Source organism: Centroberyx gerrardi, chromosome 7 (assembly GCF_048128805.1).
Source record: "Centroberyx gerrardi isolate f3 chromosome 7, fCenGer3.hap1.cur.20231027, whole genome shotgun sequence".
NCBI classification, from domain to species: domain Eukaryota; kingdom Metazoa; phylum Chordata; class Actinopteri; order Beryciformes; family Berycidae; genus Centroberyx; species Centroberyx gerrardi.
Genome location: NC_136003.1, coordinates 33083827 through 33102950, shown reverse-complemented (window position 1 = coordinate 33102950; position 19124 = coordinate 33083827). Strand labels below are relative to the sequence as shown.

General features: G+C 43.3%; 2 protein-coding genes across 2 annotated transcripts in view; one reads left to right on the top strand and one right to left on the bottom strand.

The window, feature by feature from the left end:
- LOC144539498 (NACHT, LRR and PYD domains-containing protein 3-like) overlaps positions 1-19124 on the bottom strand; it is a 306969-nt gene that overhangs the window by 37739 nt on the left and 250106 nt on the right. The gene's annotated exons all lie outside the window — the stretch shown is intronic.
- LOC144539470 (scavenger receptor cysteine-rich domain-containing group B protein-like) lies at positions 1943-18473 on the top strand. The gene is made up of 4 exons (XM_078284548.1): positions 1943-1946; positions 2465-2785; positions 11081-11110; positions 18154-18473. Exons 1-4 carry the CDS (start codon positions 1943-1945, stop codon positions 18471-18473), a joined length of 675 nt encoding a protein of 224 aa, XP_078140674.1.

Sequence of the window (19124 nt, the reverse complement as noted above, 5' to 3'; positions counted from 1 at the left end):
GAAATCTCTAACTGAAGGCAGGTTGAGGGAAAGTGGGTTCACCAAAAAAGTAAAAACAAACTGTGTTTTCAGGTTTCAAATGGGACAGACGCACCTCTGATCCAATGGTCAAGTGAGTATTAGCGTGTGTGTGTGTTATTATTTCTACATTCTTTCCACCAGACCGGTAGAAAGGAAGACAAACACAACAGGAAGAGGCACCACATCACAGCCACAGGCAGTTTGGTCTCGAGAGCTGCATCAGCATGTTTACAGATTCAGTTTTGACTGAGGCTCGTAGCAAGTAAACATTTATGCAGCAAATATGTTTATACATACCTATATTTATATATACTATACCTGTTGTATAGCCTATACCATATTCACTTATTTTACCTGATTATTGAGTGTGCTTTAGTCTAGTGTTTTAGTCTGTTGATACTGTTATCTGGTGCCCTATTCTTTATCATTGAAGCTAACTCTAAATTGTATTGACCATTGATCAGATCCCATCAATAACACTAAAGTCATAAACAAAGTAAAATATAAAGAAAGCTGAGAGATGAATCAGCATTTATCTTAAAAAAGATTATTTATTTGTGATTTTAACTAGAAATTGGGATCTAAACATTCCCAAATAATCATTATAATGATATAATTATAATATATAATATAGATTATAATAATATAATCTCTCAAGTAGCAAATGCAGTGGATTTGCCTGACGGAAAACTCATGTGTTCCTCAGCGTGTAGCCCATGGAAGTATTATTTATGTATAGCCTCACACACACACACACAGATTATTGCACTTGCCTTAATCTTTGTGTACGCAAAAACAGGGTAAAAATGTAAAAATATCTTTGTTGCAATAGATGTACTAACACAGCCCCCGCCCCCACCCACACACACACACACACACACCCCGCTTACAGTTCACTGTAAAGTTAATACAGAGACAGATGGATATGAGGCTCAACATTCACCATGTCACTGGGTGGAAGTCCTTATCACTATGACACTTACAGTGAGGGTCAAAACCTAATCTGTGAACATGCCCATACAGCCTGGCCCCTCACAGCATTTCTAACTGGTTTGAAATCAGAAACCAGTTAAACTCTGTCCCAGTTATAATTATGACCTGGTGATGAAGTCTCCTTTAAACAGACACCTTGACCTCTGGAAATCTCATCTGTTGCTTTTCTCCACCAAGTCCTTGTTCCATTATGGAGGAAATATTTCTTTAAGAGGACTGAAAAACACCATGTCAGCATTCCTCATTAAAAACCATCGAGTTAGTTAAGGTGTAGCTAGCAGCACCAATTGGCTTTAATGAGGAATGCTACAGAAGCTAACGAGCTGGTTTACAGGTGACTGAAATACCACTGGAGAGACTATGTTCTGATAATATGAGGAGAGCGAGCTGAAGATGAGTGACAGGCAGATGCTTAAAGTCAGTTAAGCTGTGTCTCCCATCAGTAACATGTTGTATTGTTACAGAAATTTTAAACCCTTTTTTTAAAAAAAAGGTGTTATATATAAATATAGTACACTGCTACTGCTACTTCTACAACTGCTACTACTGCTAATACTATTATTACTACTACCTCTAAACCTAATACAAAATACTACTAGTGCTATATCTACTACTTTTGCTACTGCTACTAATACTGCTACTACGACTACCACTGCTGCTGATATTCCTACTGCTACTGGTACTACTAACAAAACTACTAAGGTACTACAGCTACTAGTTCTTATGCTACTGCTACTACTGCTGTTACTGCTACTACTTATGCAACTGCTACTGTACTAAATTCCCGCTCTTTTTGACCCGTTTGCTAGCTTAAATTAGTTAATGCACGAGCTAGTGCTCCCCCTCCCTTTCTGTGTTGGTTGCCTAGCAACGGGAGATTTGTTTATGCTCCGTTTTTTTCTGTCGTTGTTTTCTCTACCTCCGAAGTATGCGTGAGTGAAACGTGAGTTGTCCGTTCTTTTGCATTATATGGAGGGGGTATTTATGTTATCACTCAGGGATTAATGTTACATTAATGTTACTTTTATGAGGATGTCTCTCCTTTTTATATTGCTGGGAAGTTTGCCTCAGATTTATCATTGCGCACCATTAGCATGTTTAGCTAACCTACTGATGTTTAGCTTACGTGGTTAGCCTAGCTGGCATCATTGTTAGATTGCATGTGCAGTAGGTTACTTATACTGTATATTCTTTCTCATTTCTTCCTTAAGGAAAACCATACTTACTTACTTACATCCACTCCATGTATGTATCCATTCCATACTGAAGAGCTAGATAAAAGGTTGAACTGTCTCCTGCCTCCTGTCTGCTTCTGAATACACTCTATTCTGAATAGCTACTATTATTAATACTACTATTACTATACTACCAGTACTAGTAGCTGCAAGTGCTATGATAATATTAATACCATCACTACAATTAATAAAAATAATATCTTATTTTATTGCAGTTGCTCCTCTGGTCAGGCTGGTTGGCGGCTCCTCCAATGACCCCTGCTCCGGCAGAGTGGAGGTTTACCATGATAACCAGTGGGGGTCGGTGTGTGACGACCGGTGGGGGCTGGACGACGCCCAGGTGGTGTGCAGGGAGCTGGGCTGTGGCAGGGCTCTGTCGGCCCCCGGTAGAGCCCACTTCGGTTGGGGAGAAGGACCCATCTGGCTGAACTACGTCACCTGTACAGGAGCCGAGTCGACGCTGAGGGAGTGCAGACATGAGGGGTTGGGATCACATGACTGTAGACACAGTGAAGACGCTGGCGTGGTGTGTGAAGGTAAAAGATCAGGGGAGCGGGTGGGGAGGAGAGGGGGTGCAACGGTAACAAATTGTTAGTCAGTTCACTGTAAAGTTAATACAGAGACAGATGGATATGAGGCTCAACATTCACCATGTCACTGGGTGGAAGTCCTTATCACTGTGACACTTACAGTGAGGGTCAAAACCTAATCTGTGAACATGCCCATACAGCCTGGCCCCTCACAGCATTTCTAACTGGTTTGAAATCAGAAACCAGTTAAACTCTGTCCCAGTTGTAATTATCACCTGGTGATGAAGTCTCCTTTAAACAGACACCTTGACCTCTGGAAATCTCATCTGTTGCTTTTCTCCGCCAAGTCCTTGTTCCATTATGGAGGAAATGTTTCTTTAAGGGGACTGAAAAACACCATGTCAGCATTCCTCATTAACAAGACTAAGGCCGCGGCCACAGTGATCCGTTGTGTCTGTCCGTCTCCGTTCATTTCAATTCATTTTCAATGAGAGCTGTCCATTGTCCGGGCAGCGCTGATGACGCGTCCGTCTCCGTCAGATTTCCGTCCGTTTTGACGGACAGAAAGTTCAACCCACTTTTTCTGTACGGACGGATTCGTCACCACAAATCAGAGGCGTTTTTTAAAAAATAGCGTTGACGTTCCAAAACAACCCAATGGACAGAAATCTATCAGTTAGTAATTCTGTCCGTTTTCTGAAGGAGTCTAACAGCCCCGTGACGTTGAATTTTGTGGAAGTGACTCTGCTGGGAATCGAACTCGGGTCTCCCGCTTGAGAGTCTGCAGTCTAACTCCCTGTGGGTCACGTGACCCATAAAGTGCCGAACAGCGTGGGGCTAAAAAACAATGAGTTAGTTAACGTGTGGCTAGGAGCGCCAATTGGCTAACTAGAAACGGTTACATTTTCTGAAGAAAATTTGTGGGTACATTTTGAGTATTTTGATCTGGTGTTTGCAGTAGTAGCACTTATAGTTATAGTTGTAGTAGTAGCAGTAGAAACAGTAAAAGACTGAAAGCCAGTGCAAATCTATAAACCGGCTAGAGTGTAGTAGAGAGACTGCTGAAACTGTAGTAGCTGCAGTAGTAGTAGTAGTACTACAGCACTAGAAGTTTCACTGTTTGAAGTAGTTAAAATATGTAACTGAACAGTAGTAGGAGCGCTACTACTAGGTAATACTACTACTAGTAGTAGTACTAGCAGCAGGAGTAGCAGTACCAGTAGTAGCAGTAGTATGAGAAGCCGCCTAGGCCAAAATTGAATACTTCACTTGCACATACATATATACCGGTACTAAGCACTTGCACATACATGCATACTCTCATGCATATACATACATACAGGCATGCACATACATACATACATACACATGTAAGTATCTATGAATATGAGTGTGAGAATGTATGTAGGTGTGTGTGTGTGTGTCAGAATGTATTTATGTTTGTGCTTGAGTATGTGTATATGTGTGTGCATAAGTATGTATGTATGTATGTATGTGTGTGGTTGAGTATGTATATATGTGTGTGCAGCACCATACCTCCTGCATAACATCGCTAGCTTGCCTGGGAAGCTAAGCAGGTCTGGCTGTGGTTAGTTGTTGGATGGGAGACCACCTGGTGCTGGAAGTGGTGTTGGAGGACCAGTAGGAGTTGCTCTTCCCTCTGGTCTCATGAATAATATCCCCAATGCCCCAGGACAGAGACAGGGACTCTGTCCTGTGATGTGTCTGTAGATGGCGTTGTTCAGTCATTTTCAAGCTAATTCATGAACTGAAACACCTAACAAATAGGGGGAAGATGAAATGAGAATGAATCATAGAATGAAATAGTCTTTAAATCATTTACAATCCTGGATTTTGATCATTTTAACTGTAGCATTTTTTTCTTATTGCCCTTACTCATGGTAAACTGATTTTCAGTCTTATTGCTATTTCTTTTGCTGTGGTCCTACCTGCTCAGTATTAAAAAGTCTCAAGAAACCAATACTCCAATATGACAGGGGACATCACAGGGTATCATAATCCTAAATTTTATTCATTTTTACTGTAGCCTTTATTCTATTTGTGAAAATGCAAAAAAAGGAGATTTCACTGCTTTTTTCACGTCTAGACCACATTGGACCAGGTCCAGATTAAAAACCACTATACTTAGACGTGTCAAATCTGGACTAGATTACCAAGGACACTTCAGAGACTCATTAAAACACAGTTTCGGATTTGTGAAACCTTTATTCTATTTGTGAAAATGCAAAAAGGGGCGATTTCACTGATATTTCTCCATCCAGATCACATTAGATCAGGTCCAGATTAAAAACCACTATACTTAGATCTGTCATTTCTGGACTAGATTACCAAGGAGACTCCAGAAACTCATTAAAACACAGTTTCAGATTTGTGAAATCTTTATTCTATTTGTGAAAACTGAAAAAAGGGCGATTTCACTGCTTTTTTTCCCATCCAGATCACATTAGACCAGGTCCAAATTAAAAACCACTATATTTTCACAAATCTGAAACTGTGTTTTAATGAGTCTCTGAAGTGTCCTTGGTAATAGAATAGTAATAGAATAAAGGTTTCAAGGTCAATAAGAAAAAAATGCTACAGTAAAAATGAATAAAATTTAGGATTATGATACCCTGTGATGTCCCCTGTCATATTGGAGTATTGGAGACTTTTTAATACTGAGCAGGTAGGACCACAGCAAAAGAAATAGCAATAAGACTGAAAATCAGTTTACCATGAGTAAGGGCAATAAGAAAAAAATGCTACAGTTTTGTAGCTGGGACAGGATTGTAAATGAATTAAAGACTATTTCATTCTATGATTCATTCTCATTTCATTTTCCCCCTATTTGTTACGTGTTTCAGTTCATGAATTAGCTTGAAAATGACTGAACAACGCCATCTACGCCACCCCAGGACAGAGTCCCTGTCTCTGTCCTGGGGCATTGGGGATATTATTCATGAGACCAGAGGGAAGAGCAACTCCTACTGGTCCTCCAACACCACTTCCAGCACCAGGTGGTCTCCCATCCAACAACTAACCACAGCCAGACCTGCTTAGCTTCCCAGGCAAGCTAGCGATGTTACGCAGGAGGTATGGTGCTGCACACACATATATACATACTCAACCACACACATACATACATTCTGACACACACACCTACATACATTCTCACACTCATATACATAGATATTTACATGCATGCTCTCATACATATATGTATGTATATGCATGAGAGTATGCATGTATGTGCAAGTGCTTAGTACCGGTATACGTATGTGCAAGTGAAGTATTCAATTTTGGCCTAGGCGGCTTCTCATACAGTACCAGTAGTAGTAGCAGCAGTAGTTGTAATGAAAGTAGAATCAGTCATTGGACATGTAATGGTAATTACACTTGTGTGTGTGTGTGTGTGTGTGTGTGTGTGTGTGTGTGTGTGTGTGTGTGTCTCTCTCTCTCTCTGCCTTAATAAGTAATACAATCAGCAGTAGTATTTGGACTATCAGTATTAAAATGTTTCAAGCTTGGTGGTATGAGGAGAGCCTCATGTATAAACGTTGCGCACGTACAAAAAGGTTGCGTACGCTGGTTTTCACGCACACGTCGGGATGTGTAAAAATGAACTGAGAATGTCCGGGCCCCCGCAAACGTTAGACCATGCGTACGCACATTTGTCTGGCTTTGTCCAAACTACAAAGTAGTGAAACTCTTCAAATGTTTCAAAATAACGTTTTCACTCAATTCACTGCTATATCTATGAAGTAGTCTATGAAAAACAAGAATTATTTCTGCTGATACACCATAATAGTTTGGTTATTTATGTGGATAATGTTTAACATTAGAAAGGTCAAAACCCATCTGGCATTGTCATTTTCAATTGTTAGTTCCTCCAACACTGGAGGAAAATGGTATTTTTTCCTCCCTCCATGACTTTTCCTAAATATGAGGGTTTTAAATGAATGAAAAAAGCCACTTAGGAAATAGATACAGGCACTCTCCGCTACATCGCCGCGTTGGTTTGTGTGAATGCGCGTCTCTCTTTCCTCCGGCTCGCTTCATGTAGGTCTGACTTATTGAGCGCAATGAAAACCTAGTGAAAATAATTTCCCACAGATGACATCAGGCCTTACTCACAGTGCCAAAACCAAGATCGCCAGTAAACTGGACAGTTTTCTTTGTTTATGTGACATGGAGATGTTAACGCACGTCGGGGACTGTACAGTCGCCGAGGCGCACAGATCCGTCTCTCCTGGGAGGAAAACGCAGTGTCGGGTGGGCAGATGCACTCGGAGTAAGTCCTGGAACCAACTGTGTGATGTCCAAACGATTTGTGTGTAGTACCTGCTCACACAAACCACCGAAGTTGTGCGCTGACTGCGGGACTGAACGGTAAGAAAGGCAAGGCCACCCGTGCTTAAAACAAAAAAAAAATAGTGTCGAAAAAAAATGCCACAAATGGAAAAGCACATTGCCATATTTGGAGCGGCAGTGCTACGAAGACTGGACATGTCACATTATATGGTTTTGTTTTTAATCTTTGAATCAGTTCAATTGTGCAATTTTAGACTGTGTGGAGACTGAGTTTGTTTTGAAAGTGGAATACCGTATTTCCTCTAATAGTGGCCCGGGCCTTTATTTACCTCAACTGCAGAGGGTACCAGGCCTTTATTGGAAGCAGGCTTATATTAGAGACAGGCCTTTATTTCTAATTCCCTCTGTTTGATAAGTATATTTGCTCATATTTTAGTACGAAGCCTCCTTGTTTTCTGATCTGCTTCTGTTGGGGTACGTTAGGTAGCCATTTTTTTGTTACTGCGATGCATTATGATAATTACGGTAATCGACGACGGCACGCTCCGGAGACTTCCGCTGGCCGAGCCATCTTGTGGCATACTGCCATCTTGTGGCACTTGTATGTTACTACAAACTACAGTTACATGTATAACAGGCGCCAGGAGTTTATCCACCGTTGTTTGCATGTAAGATGAAGCTAACTGAAGCTAAAGTAGAATCTATACAATTATATTATATCGGCGTTTATTTCGATGCGCGAGCTCAGTCCACCTGACGGCCCTCTGTTCTGTCGGCGGCACGGAGGTTTCGGTGCGCCGAGGGCTTACTGCCGACCACGGATGTATTAGCTGCCGACGCTTCGAGTTTCCCGGGGACACGGTAACAACAACAATAACAAACTTCCTTAACTCAAAAACTACAAATGTTATCACTTAGATATTTACATTGTCAGAGAGAGGAGAAGCATGTGAACAGTTTGATGTAAAATATATGTATGTGCTGTGAAAATCGTGGGAATAGTGACAGTTTCAAAATGTGTTCAGGACAAAGCTGCTGAAATGAGAGAGAGCTCTAAAAAACAGTTTTGCACTAGTGTTAAACAAACGTTCGTCACTCAAGAACTATAAATGCTATGACTCAGATACTGGCATTTTGAGTGGCACAAGAAGTAGCAGAACAGTTTGATGTGTGATATGTGTTTGTAGGGTGAAAAATGTGGGAGCTACCACAGTTTCAAAACTTTAGTATTTTTAGTATAATATTTAGTAAAAATCACAGCCTCTAGAGTTCCTAGAGTGTGCCACTCTAGCAGGCTGAACATTCTCCATTCATTTCTATGGGGAAAAATATCATGTCTAAACATAAATTGTGAAAAAACTATAAATCCGAACGCTTAGAAAAGTAATAGCACACTATTCCCGAACATGCTGAACGTTTGAGAGTTGGAACCGCGTCGATAGCTTCAACGTTCGAGCCGCATTAAATTAAAAAAAAAAACGCAGTAGAAGGAAAAAAAGAAAAAAGGAAGAATGCTCAAGTAAAACAGCTACAAACTTCAGTTTTTAAAGACTGCAACAGACTTTTAAAATCACCCAGAGGGATGAAGTGATCCAGGTTTGCATCTTTCTGGAGCTGATTCCAGGACCATGGAGCATAATAACTAAAAGCCATCTTCCCAAATTCTGTGGAAGGGCGAGGGACAGTGAAAAGTAGTAAATTCTTAGAGCGCAAGTTGTAAGAACTTGTGATACGATTGAAAAGGCGATTTAAACAGCCAGGGAGTTGCCCTATGATGGCTTTGTAGATAAAAATGCGCCAATGAAGCCATCTGCGATAATATAATAATAATAATAATAATAATAATAATACTTTTATTTGTATAGCACTTTTCATACAGACTATGCAGCTCAAAGTGCTTTGACAGTTCAGCACAACCATATCACAAAAATGAATAGTTAGGCACAACCATATCACAATAATGAGTAATGAGTAAAAACAATACGAGTAAAAACAATAAAATGAGTAAAAACTTTAAAAACAATAAAAACAATAGAAAAAAATAAAAATAAAATAAAACAATAAAAACAATAAAATAATAAAAAAGTTTAGAAATAAAGAGTAGGAAAGAAGTATTAGTGATTGTATGCCAGGTTAAAAAAATATGTTTTCAGCTGTCGTTTAAAAGTGTCTACTGAGTCCACCTCTCTAACACCTTTAGGCAGGGAGTTCCACAATTTTGGCGCGTAGTGGATGAAGGCGGCTTCCCCAATTTTCTTTTGGGGAACCTTCGGTACTTTTAAAAGACCTGCCTCAGAGGACCTGAGGGCTCGTGAGGGGACATAGGACACCAAGGACTCTAATATGTATGGGGTTGCTAAGCCATTAAGAGCCTTAAAAACAAGTAGAATAATTTTAAAATCAACTCTGAAAGACACAGGGAGCCAATGCAGTGCAGCCAGAACAGGGGTTATATGCTCTCTCTTCCTTGTTTTCGTCAATAGTCTAGCTGCAGAGTTCTGAACCAGCTGTAGTTTCTCAATTGTCTTTTTGGGAAGGCCATTAAAACGAGCGTTACAGTAATCAAGTCTGCTTGATATAAAAGCATGAATTAGCCTCTCAGTTCAAAACTCAGGTCAGAGTCCAAAACTACACCGAGGCTTGTTACTTCCGATTTAGTCTGATGGCCCAGATTTCCTAGCCTTTTTGAGAGTATTTCTCTTTTGTTCTTGGGGCCAACCAAGAGAATCTCTGTCTTATCCTCATTTAGTTTCAGAAAATTGTTGTTCATCCATTGATTGATTGCAGATAAGCAGGCAGTCAGGGAGCATAAGGCATTCAGATCATTCGGCTCCACAGAAATGTACAGTTGCGTATCGTCAGCATAGCTATGAAAGCTGACATTGTGTTCTCTGATGATATTACCTAAGGGCAACATATACAATGAAAACAGAAGGGGACCAAGGCAGCTTCCTTGTGCAACCCCAAAAGAGATATCATATCTCTCTGACTCGTAGTCTCCTAGACTAATATAGAATTGCCTCCCTGTAAGGTATGTTCGGAACCAGTTTAGGACACCTTCCGAGAGACCAACCCATTTTTCCAGATGATCCAACAGGAAACTCTTGTTATTTAACGATCTCACATTTAAAAGTGCCATGTTTATACTAATGTCCATCCTTGCAGTATGTTCTTTTCTTGTTGCTGATTCCCTCGGAAGAGGCTGAAGATTCTGAGAGCGCACACCGCGCACAGCAGGACGACTCATTGGGGGGGAGGACCTGTCCGTAACAACAGTCAGAATAGGGAGACGAACCGGTGGAAATGTTAATGGTAATGCCAGGGGAGGACAGTAGGGGGGGCTAGCGCTGGAAACAGTGGCCTGAGATGAGACCGGAGAAGAAGAGGGGGATTCCGGGGTGTGTGTGGAATGTAAATAGTCAGTCACGTGGGGAGGACTGTACAGTGTGCTTAGCCGCCAGCACTCGGCCGCCCAGCCTGTTGGGGTGGACTCTGTCAGTCCTAAAAAGGGAGAAGCAATTCCAAAACAAATTAAAATTGTCAATAAAACCTATATTGTGAGCTCTGCAGGCGGATTGGAGCCAAGTGTAGAGGCTCAGGATTCTGGTGAAACGCCCTGCTCCACGGGCCAGTGTGGGAATAGGACCGGAGATAAAAACAGACTTTCCACAACTATTTAAAAAGTTAAAAAGATCGTTAAAATCGTTTTTGGTCAGCTCAGACTGCTGACGAGCTGCATCGTTTGTCCCCACATGGACTATAACCCGTTTGATAGAGAACGGGAGTGAGCGCAGCAACCCCGGGAGCTTACCCAGGATATCAGGGACCTTGGCTCCAGGGAAGCAGCGTGTGGTTGCGTTGAAGTAATGGATGATCCTGATTATGGAATCCCCAACTATTAATGTGGTTGGGGGGAAGAGGGGACGAGGAGGTGACGACTGTGGATTCTCCGAGCAGAGCAGAGTCCGAGCAGGCGAGTGTTGTGGCGAGGCAGCGACATCCGACTTGGGATGGGATTTCCCTGCCGGCTCAGGGCAAGGAAGATTTCCAGAGCGTCTACTCACGGCCTCACTCAGGATCTTGAGACGGGAAGAGGAGGTCCTGACCCGAGACGAGGGCCGTTGATTTGGCTTGGCAGTGGAGTGGCGGGCCACCCGAACACTGCTAGCCGCCAGTGGTGAAGAAGTTGCAGTGTCAGCAGGCGCCGTTTTCGGAGAGGGGTCCAGATCAGGATGAGTCAGAGCTACAGCATCAGCTGGGTGGACCGGAGTGTCAGCAGACAGGGTTGCGTAGCGGTTGGAGAGGCATAGGCGAGATGGTGAGGCAGCCCCGTCCGGGTATCGCTTGCGACCACGGACCACCACTATGGCCCAGGACGATTGATGGTTTGGTGTTGAGCAGGAGGAAAGCTGTGGACAGGTGGAGGGGTCCCACAGAACTGTGTCCTGGGTGGCTGCATTGAAAGAGGCAATCTGTTTGGACTGTCCAGCAGCCATGTCCATGAAGCTGGACAAAAGAGTGTCTTTCTTCTGCAGTTCATCAGACATCCGTCGAATATCCTCCTTAAGGTCAGCGATCTTTCTGTTAGCTTTCTGGAGTAGCGCACAGTCCTCACAGGGCGTAGTTGGTAATGTTTTTAACGCTAACATGATGGAGTAGTACTATCCAGGTGATCGAAACAGGTGATCGAGGTGAATAAAAAGTTAAAAAAGCCAAACCTTGGACGTAATCCTGATAAAATCCAGGTGGATCCAGGTAAAATTTAAACTAAAAACGAGATAAAACAAGGTAAGTCCAACTGAGGTTTGTCGGCGTCTAGCCTAGGGCACCGTCACAATAATGAGGTCAGACCTGTCCTTTCATACAAGTGACAACGATGAGTGAGTGATTTAGCATTCAGAATGAAACGTAGGGCATACACCCAGTAGGGCATACACCCTACTGGGTTGGGTGCCCACATTTTGCCTAGGAACATGGACAGGTGCTTGAGGCAGGCATGACACACTCCCCTAAAGCATGTTGGGTCGCAGGTTGTTAGACAGCCTGCTAGGATTTCACCTAGTGCGGGTTTGGAGTCTGATAGCTCAGGTAGCTTAGTGTATCCAATCTTGACTGTGTTCCGCCCTCGCCATGCCACCTTTTGCCATCGCCGAGCCAAACGTTCTCAGCATAACCTTATTCATATCAACCCTTCTGGCTGCAGCATTGACGCTACAACGAACTCTATTGCATACTCGCAAATCAGCACTGTAACCCTTCCTCGTCTCTCCTACCGTCGTCCTCGGCCGCCGCACGGAACAAAAAATAGTAGCGTAATTGAGATTAAACCTATTCGCATTGCTGAGCGTCCCGAACCTACTAGCAACACAAAGCGCATATGTCTCGGATTCATCAATAGCAGATCACTCGCTAGCAAAGCCCTGCTGGTCAATGACTTAATTAAAGAACACAGTACTGACATAATGGGATTATGTGAAACCTGCCTAAAGCCAAATGATGCTCTTCCATTAATTGAAGCTTCCCCCTCTAACTTCACCAACTCGCATGTCGCTCGGACATCTAAGAAAGGTGGGGGCGTTGGCCTAATCTTCAATTCGAGTCTGAACCTTTCTCCAGATCTAAGTAACAAACTCTCATCTTGTGAGATGCTCACTATGCGCCCGTCCATTCCAGTTAGCATGGGCCTCAACCACTCTGGTATCCTGCCCTTCTACCTAATCATCCTTTATCGCCCTCCTGGGCCCTATTCATCTTTTTTAGAAGAATTTTCCAATTTCCTCTCAGACCTTGTAATTCGTACGGATAACATCCTAATTATCGGTGATTTCAATATTCATCTAAATTGTAAAACTAATCCACTTAGCAAAACTTTTTCGACCCTAATTGACACTTTTGGCTTTACTCAGTTGGTTCACGAACAGACCCACTCTAGCGGCAACACTCTTGATCTGGTCCTCGCTCGTGGTATTAACGTGTCAGACTTAGAAGTTTTGCCGTATCCACCGGCATTATCAGATCATTATCTCGTTAAATTTCAAATTGCTCTGCCCTGTCGGCATTCCAATCCAGTTGATACCTACAGCATCCGCCGTATTGATACTTCGACAACTACAAAACTCGCTGATCTCCTACCTAAAACTCTTGCCTCTCTCTCTGAACGAATTGGTTCCCTCGACGAGTTCACGGATAACTTCAACTCTATTCTAACTGACTCGCTTGACTCTGTTGCGCCCCTACTCATAAAAACCCGCCGTCTAAAGAAACCGTCGCCCTGGTTCACTGATGAAACTCGTGCACAAAAACAGGCGTGTAGAAAGCTAGAGCGCAAATGGCGGTTATCCAAACTCGAGGTCTTTCGACTAGCTTGGAGCGATAGCCTATTGACTTACAAGCGTACGCTCTCCGCCGCTAGGGCCTCCTACTACTCAGATCTTATTAACACTAATAAAAATAACCCGAAGTTTCTATTTGACATGGTAGCAAAACTTACTCGTAAACCCTCCCCTGTAGCGAGCTCTCAATTTACCGCGAATGACTTTCTTAATTTCTTCAATCACAAAATTGACTCTATTAGAGATGAAATTAGCAATTCTTTACCCACCAAGGGCGTTGATCCCTCTCCTAATCGTGCATTAGCTGCAATAGAGACCACCGCCGTACTCTCGCAATTTGAGACTGTCTCCTTAGACACCTTCTCTAAATTAGTACTTTCCTCTAAATCCACAACCAGCTTATCTGACCCTCTTCCTGCTAAATTGGTTAAGGAACTTCTCCCAATGTTAGGCCCCTCCCTACTCAATATCATTAACACCTCTCTCTCCTCTGGCATTGTGCCCTCGTCCTTCAAATCAGCCATAATTAAACCTCTGCTCAAAAAATCCAACCTTGATCCGGATGATCTTAATAACTTTAGACCAATCTCCAATCTCCCCTTCCTCTCTAAAGTCTTGGAAAGAATAGTTTCTACCCAACTAACCGACTACCTCTCGTGTAATAGTCTCTTCGAACCCTTTCAATCTGGTTTTAGGTCTCTACATAGCACTGAGACTGCTCTCACAAAAGTGGTAAACGACCTACTCCTCGCCTCAGATTCCGATTCTTCTTCTGTTCTTATCTTACTTGATTTGAGTGCGGCATTTGATACAGTCGATCATAATATTCTCTTAAACCGCCTAGCAAGCGACGTTGGCATCCGCGACTCTGCGCTTTCCTGGCTAAATTCCTACCTATCTGACAGAACACATTGTGTCTCACATAAAAATACTATATCTGATTACTCTAAAGTTAACTTTGGCGTACCGCAGGGCTCCGTGCTCGGACCTTTGCTTTTCTCCATTTACATGCTACCTCTTTGTGAAATCTTCCGCAGTTATGGTATTAAATTTCACTGTTACGCGGACGATACTCAAATTTACATACCAATTAGACCTGACGACCGCTTACAACTTTCAAACCTAGAATTATGCCTAATCGCTGTCACCAATTGGATGCCACTAAACTTCTTGCGACTAAACGCCAACAAAACTGAGATGCTAGTTGTTGGCCCAAAAACCCAACTACCTCTTGTTTCAGACCTTACTCTAAATTTTGGGGATTGCTTAATTACCCAGAGTCCCACAGTTAAAAACCTTGGCGTTACGTTCGACTCAGCTCTCTCATTCGATGCTCACATTAAGGAAATCACTAAGATAGCATTTTTCCATCTTCGTAATATCTCGAAAATTCGCTCCCTACTACACACGGCGGATGCTGAAACCTTAATACACGCTTTTGTTTCATCAAGACTCGATTATTGTAATGTTTTACTCTCTGGCCTACCTAACTGTAGTATTAAAAAACTTCAACTTGTGCAAAATGCTGCTGCCAGAATACTAACCAGAACTAGAAAATTTGACCACATTACTCCTATCCTAACCTCCCTTCACTGGCTCCCAATTCAAGCCAGATCTGACTTTAAGGTGCTTCTGTTAGCTTATAAATCGTTACATGGGCTTGCACCATCATATCTATCCGACCTCATCATCCCTTATATTCCATCTCGTGCCTCCGTTCGCAGGACGCTGGCTACCTCATTGTCCCTAGAATCAAGAAAAAATCAGCAGGCAGTAGAGCTTTCTCCTACCGAGCTCCCTATCTCTGGAACCAGCTACCTCTCACAGTCAGGGAAGCTAATTCTGTCGAAATCTTTAAATCTAGACTCAAAACCTATCTTTTCTCGCAATCTTACGACCTACCTTAGCACCGCTGGCTTGGGCTCGTCACAGTCTTCTCTCTTACCCTAGCCTAGACAGTATTTATATAGAAATTTGCCGTTGGGAACATAAGCATAGGGATGCCCTCTGGCTACACTGTGTCTAATCACTTCCTATCATCTGCTGTTTGTATGAGCGTGTCTGTGCCCAAATACGTCCGGGTCTTGTGCTGCTTCTGCACAGCTCTGTGTGTGTGTGTGCGCAGCTGGTTTTCTCCTCCCTTTCTCAGATTCCTCTGACCCTGATGGTCTTCGGTGCTGGCCTTAGTCCCATCCCTGACGCTGCTCCCACCTGGATCTCTCTCTCTCCGTGTGTTCGTTGTCTTTGTGTGTACCTGTCTCCTCCCCCTTTCTCAGACTCCGGTGCAGTGCAGTGGTTGCCAGTGCATGCCATAGTCCCATCCCTGCTGCCGCTCCCACCCGATGTGCTCTGACTCCGTGTGTTCTGTGTGCAGCTGTCTTCTCTCCCCTTCCTCAGACTCCGGTCCAGTGCTCCACCTGCCAGTGGACAGGTGTTGCTCCGGCCGGTCGTTGGCGCCGGCCTCGGTCCTGCTCCCACCCAACGCGTCTGCCTTGTGTTCTGCTGTTGCTGCTTCTCCCCTTACTCTCTCCCCCTTTCAGACTCCGGTGCAGTCCAGTGGTCATCAGCGCCGGCCTCGGTCCCTTCCCACATCCCTGATACTGCTGCCCCCTGTGTGTCTCTGACCCTGTGTGTTCTGTTTGCAGCTGTTTCCCCCCTTCTTCTTTACGTGTGTGTGTGTCTGGGTGTGTTGTGTGTGTGTACGCGGCTTCCTCTCTCTCATCCTCTCTGACTCCAGGTCAGTGTTCTACCTGGCAGTGACGGGTGCTGCCCTGGCTCTTCGTCGTCAGTGCTGCCTTGCTCTTCCTTTCCGCTGCTCCCTCCTGGACGCTGATTTACGACTGCTGCCCTCGCTCCTTTACTGCTGGCCTCAGCCCCCCCCCCACCGCCGCATGCTCCTCCCCTTCTTTTGTCTCTCTCTGTTTTCTCTTGTCATCATTGTTGCCCATGACTCTGTCAATGTTTTGCCCGGCACCTATTGCACGCTAAGCCGTCCCGGGGGGGGATCCCTATCTGCCTCAGCCCGCCCAAGGTTTCTTCCAAATTTTCCTGGGAGTTTTTCCTTGTGTGCATTTAGGGTCTAAGGCTGGGGTGCCGGGTAGGTTAGGCTATATAGAATAGGTAGATTGTTTGTCTCGCTAAATCTGCTCCTATCTACCTTGTGTTTTTTCATCATGCTGTCCTACAAAATTTTGTTTACCACTGATTGTGTTTAGTTAGACCTAGCTAGACACACTCTCTGTAAAGCCCTCTGAGACATGCTTGTGATAAAGGGCTATATAAATAAATAAACTTGACTTGACTTAACGTAAAGCTCCATGATAAACTGTGTCTATAGCCTGAAGTGAGGTAGCAGAGGCATGCATATAAAGAATATCACCATAATCAGTCATAGGGAGAAATGTAGCTATGACAAGTCTTTTCCTTGTAGCAAAATTAAAACATGTCTTGTCTTGAAACCCAGTTTAATCTGGAGTTTTTTAACAAGGTTGTCTATGTGTGTTTTAAACGTAAGCTTTGCATCAAGCAAGACTCCAAGGTATTTATAAGATGACACTTGGTCAATACACTTCCCATCAAGGGTTGAGATGTTGGGAGCAACAAGCTGGGAGTGTGATCTAGAAAAATACATACATTTCGTTTTATCAGAATTTAGGACCAATTTGAGATTGTTAAAACTGCTAATACTACTACTACTGCTACGACTGCTAATATTACTACTACTACTACTGCTAATATCAATACTACTGCTGGTACTACTACTGTTGCTAAAAAAAATATTACTACTACTAGTACTGCTAGTAGTGATATTCCTACTGCAACTGGTACTACTAATAAAACTACTAAGGTACTAAAGCTACTACTTCTCATTAGAGGTCTGCAACCCGACCCGAACCCGACGGGACCCAAGACTGTATGTCGGGTATTGGCCGGGTCGTGCTTGGTTTTTAAATAAATAATTTGGGTCGGGATCGGTTGTATTTTTTTCATGCGTGGAAAAAAGCACAATGTTTTATGCTCCTCGCTTTCTCTTGAAGCTCTGTGTCACACAGGCTGGGCACACAGCCTCCCTCCCTCTGCTGAGCGCTGCTCTCTCTCTCTCTCTCTCTCTCTCTCTCTCTCTCTCTCTCTCTCTCTCTCTCTCTCTCTCTCTCTCTCTCTCTCTCTCTCTCTCTCTCTCTCTCTCTCTCTCTCTCTCTCTCTCTCACTGTTGCTGAAAGCCGCACAGCGGCTACAGCGCCAAAATGGGTGTGTTTTACTACTTCATTTTCGGTTTTACAAATGATAAAGGGACAATCAAGTTCTTTATAAATGTTGTAGTATCTGCCGTTTCTGACCAGCAAAATGTGTGTGTCTATGGTTATTGCCCTCGAAAACTTAGCTCCTTTTGAACCTAGAGCGAGGTGTACTTACCCAGGAGTGGGTTACAAAACCATCAGTTAAACCAAATAATTATTGTGCTTGTGATAACTGGAGGGAGCTACAGTGAGAACTCAACTGATCTTCACAAGTGGGAGACAAAGAAGACCCCAACCAGCGGTAACAAGTCTACGGGCCCTATCTTACACCCGGCGCAAAGCTACTTATGCAACTACTGCTGCTATTATTAATACTACTATTACTATACCCTAACCCTACTAATACTACGACTAATAATAATAATAATAATAATAATATCTTATTTTATTGCAGCTGCTCCTCTGGTCAGGCTGGTTAACGGCTCTTCCAATGACTCCTGCTCCGGCAGAGTGGAGTTTTACCATGATAACCAGTGGGGGTCGGTGTGTGATGACCTGTGGGGGCTGGACGACGCCCAGGTGGTGTGCAGGGAGCTGGGCTGTGGCAGGGCTCTGTCGGCCCCCGGTAGAGCCCACTTCGGTCGGGGAGAAGGACCCATCTGGCTGGACAACGTTCGCTGTACAGGATCTGAGTCGACGCTGAGGGAGTGCAGACATGCGGGGTTGAGATCACATTACTGTTACCACAGTGAAAACGCTGGTGTGGTGTGTGAAGGTAAAACACAAACTCAGGTGAACGTCTTGGCATTTTAATCTGGAGATTTTGTAATAACTGATAATGAGATAACTGCTGGATAATTTGACAACTTGTCAAAATGTAACAAAATGTCCCTCTAAATGAGTCAAAAATGTAATCAAACCTTAAATTAAGATTAAAATTGCACTTTATTGATCCCCTGAGGGAAATTTGGTTGTCACAGCAGCGGTGTACAGTACAATGGCAGAACAAAGTACAGGAAAAAAGGTAATAGAAAATAATAAGGTAAATAAGAATAACATTGTGCAGAAAAAATATGTAGCAATATAGATAAATATAACAAAGTATATAGTGTCTCAAGTGTCCAAAGTAGCTAAAGTAAAGTGTAAGTCCAGTGTAATAATAATAATAAACTCCTGTGTGAGTTGAGTCCAGGGATATAGTCGAGTGGTGTAGGAAAGATAAAGGCAATATACAGTAGATGAATATAACACTATAAAAAACTATGAAGATAAACAATATAAAACTATTAAAAAGTCTCATGTGACCAAGTGGCGTTGAGCATTAGGTCCAGTGTTATTGTGCAGGTTAGGGTGATGGGTGAGGGGCAGGGACTGGGGCTGCAGGCCTGGTGGTTACAGCTGACTGGTGCAGGGGATGCAGATGGTGTTGAACAGATGGCCGCTGGCACAAAGGAACGCCTGAGG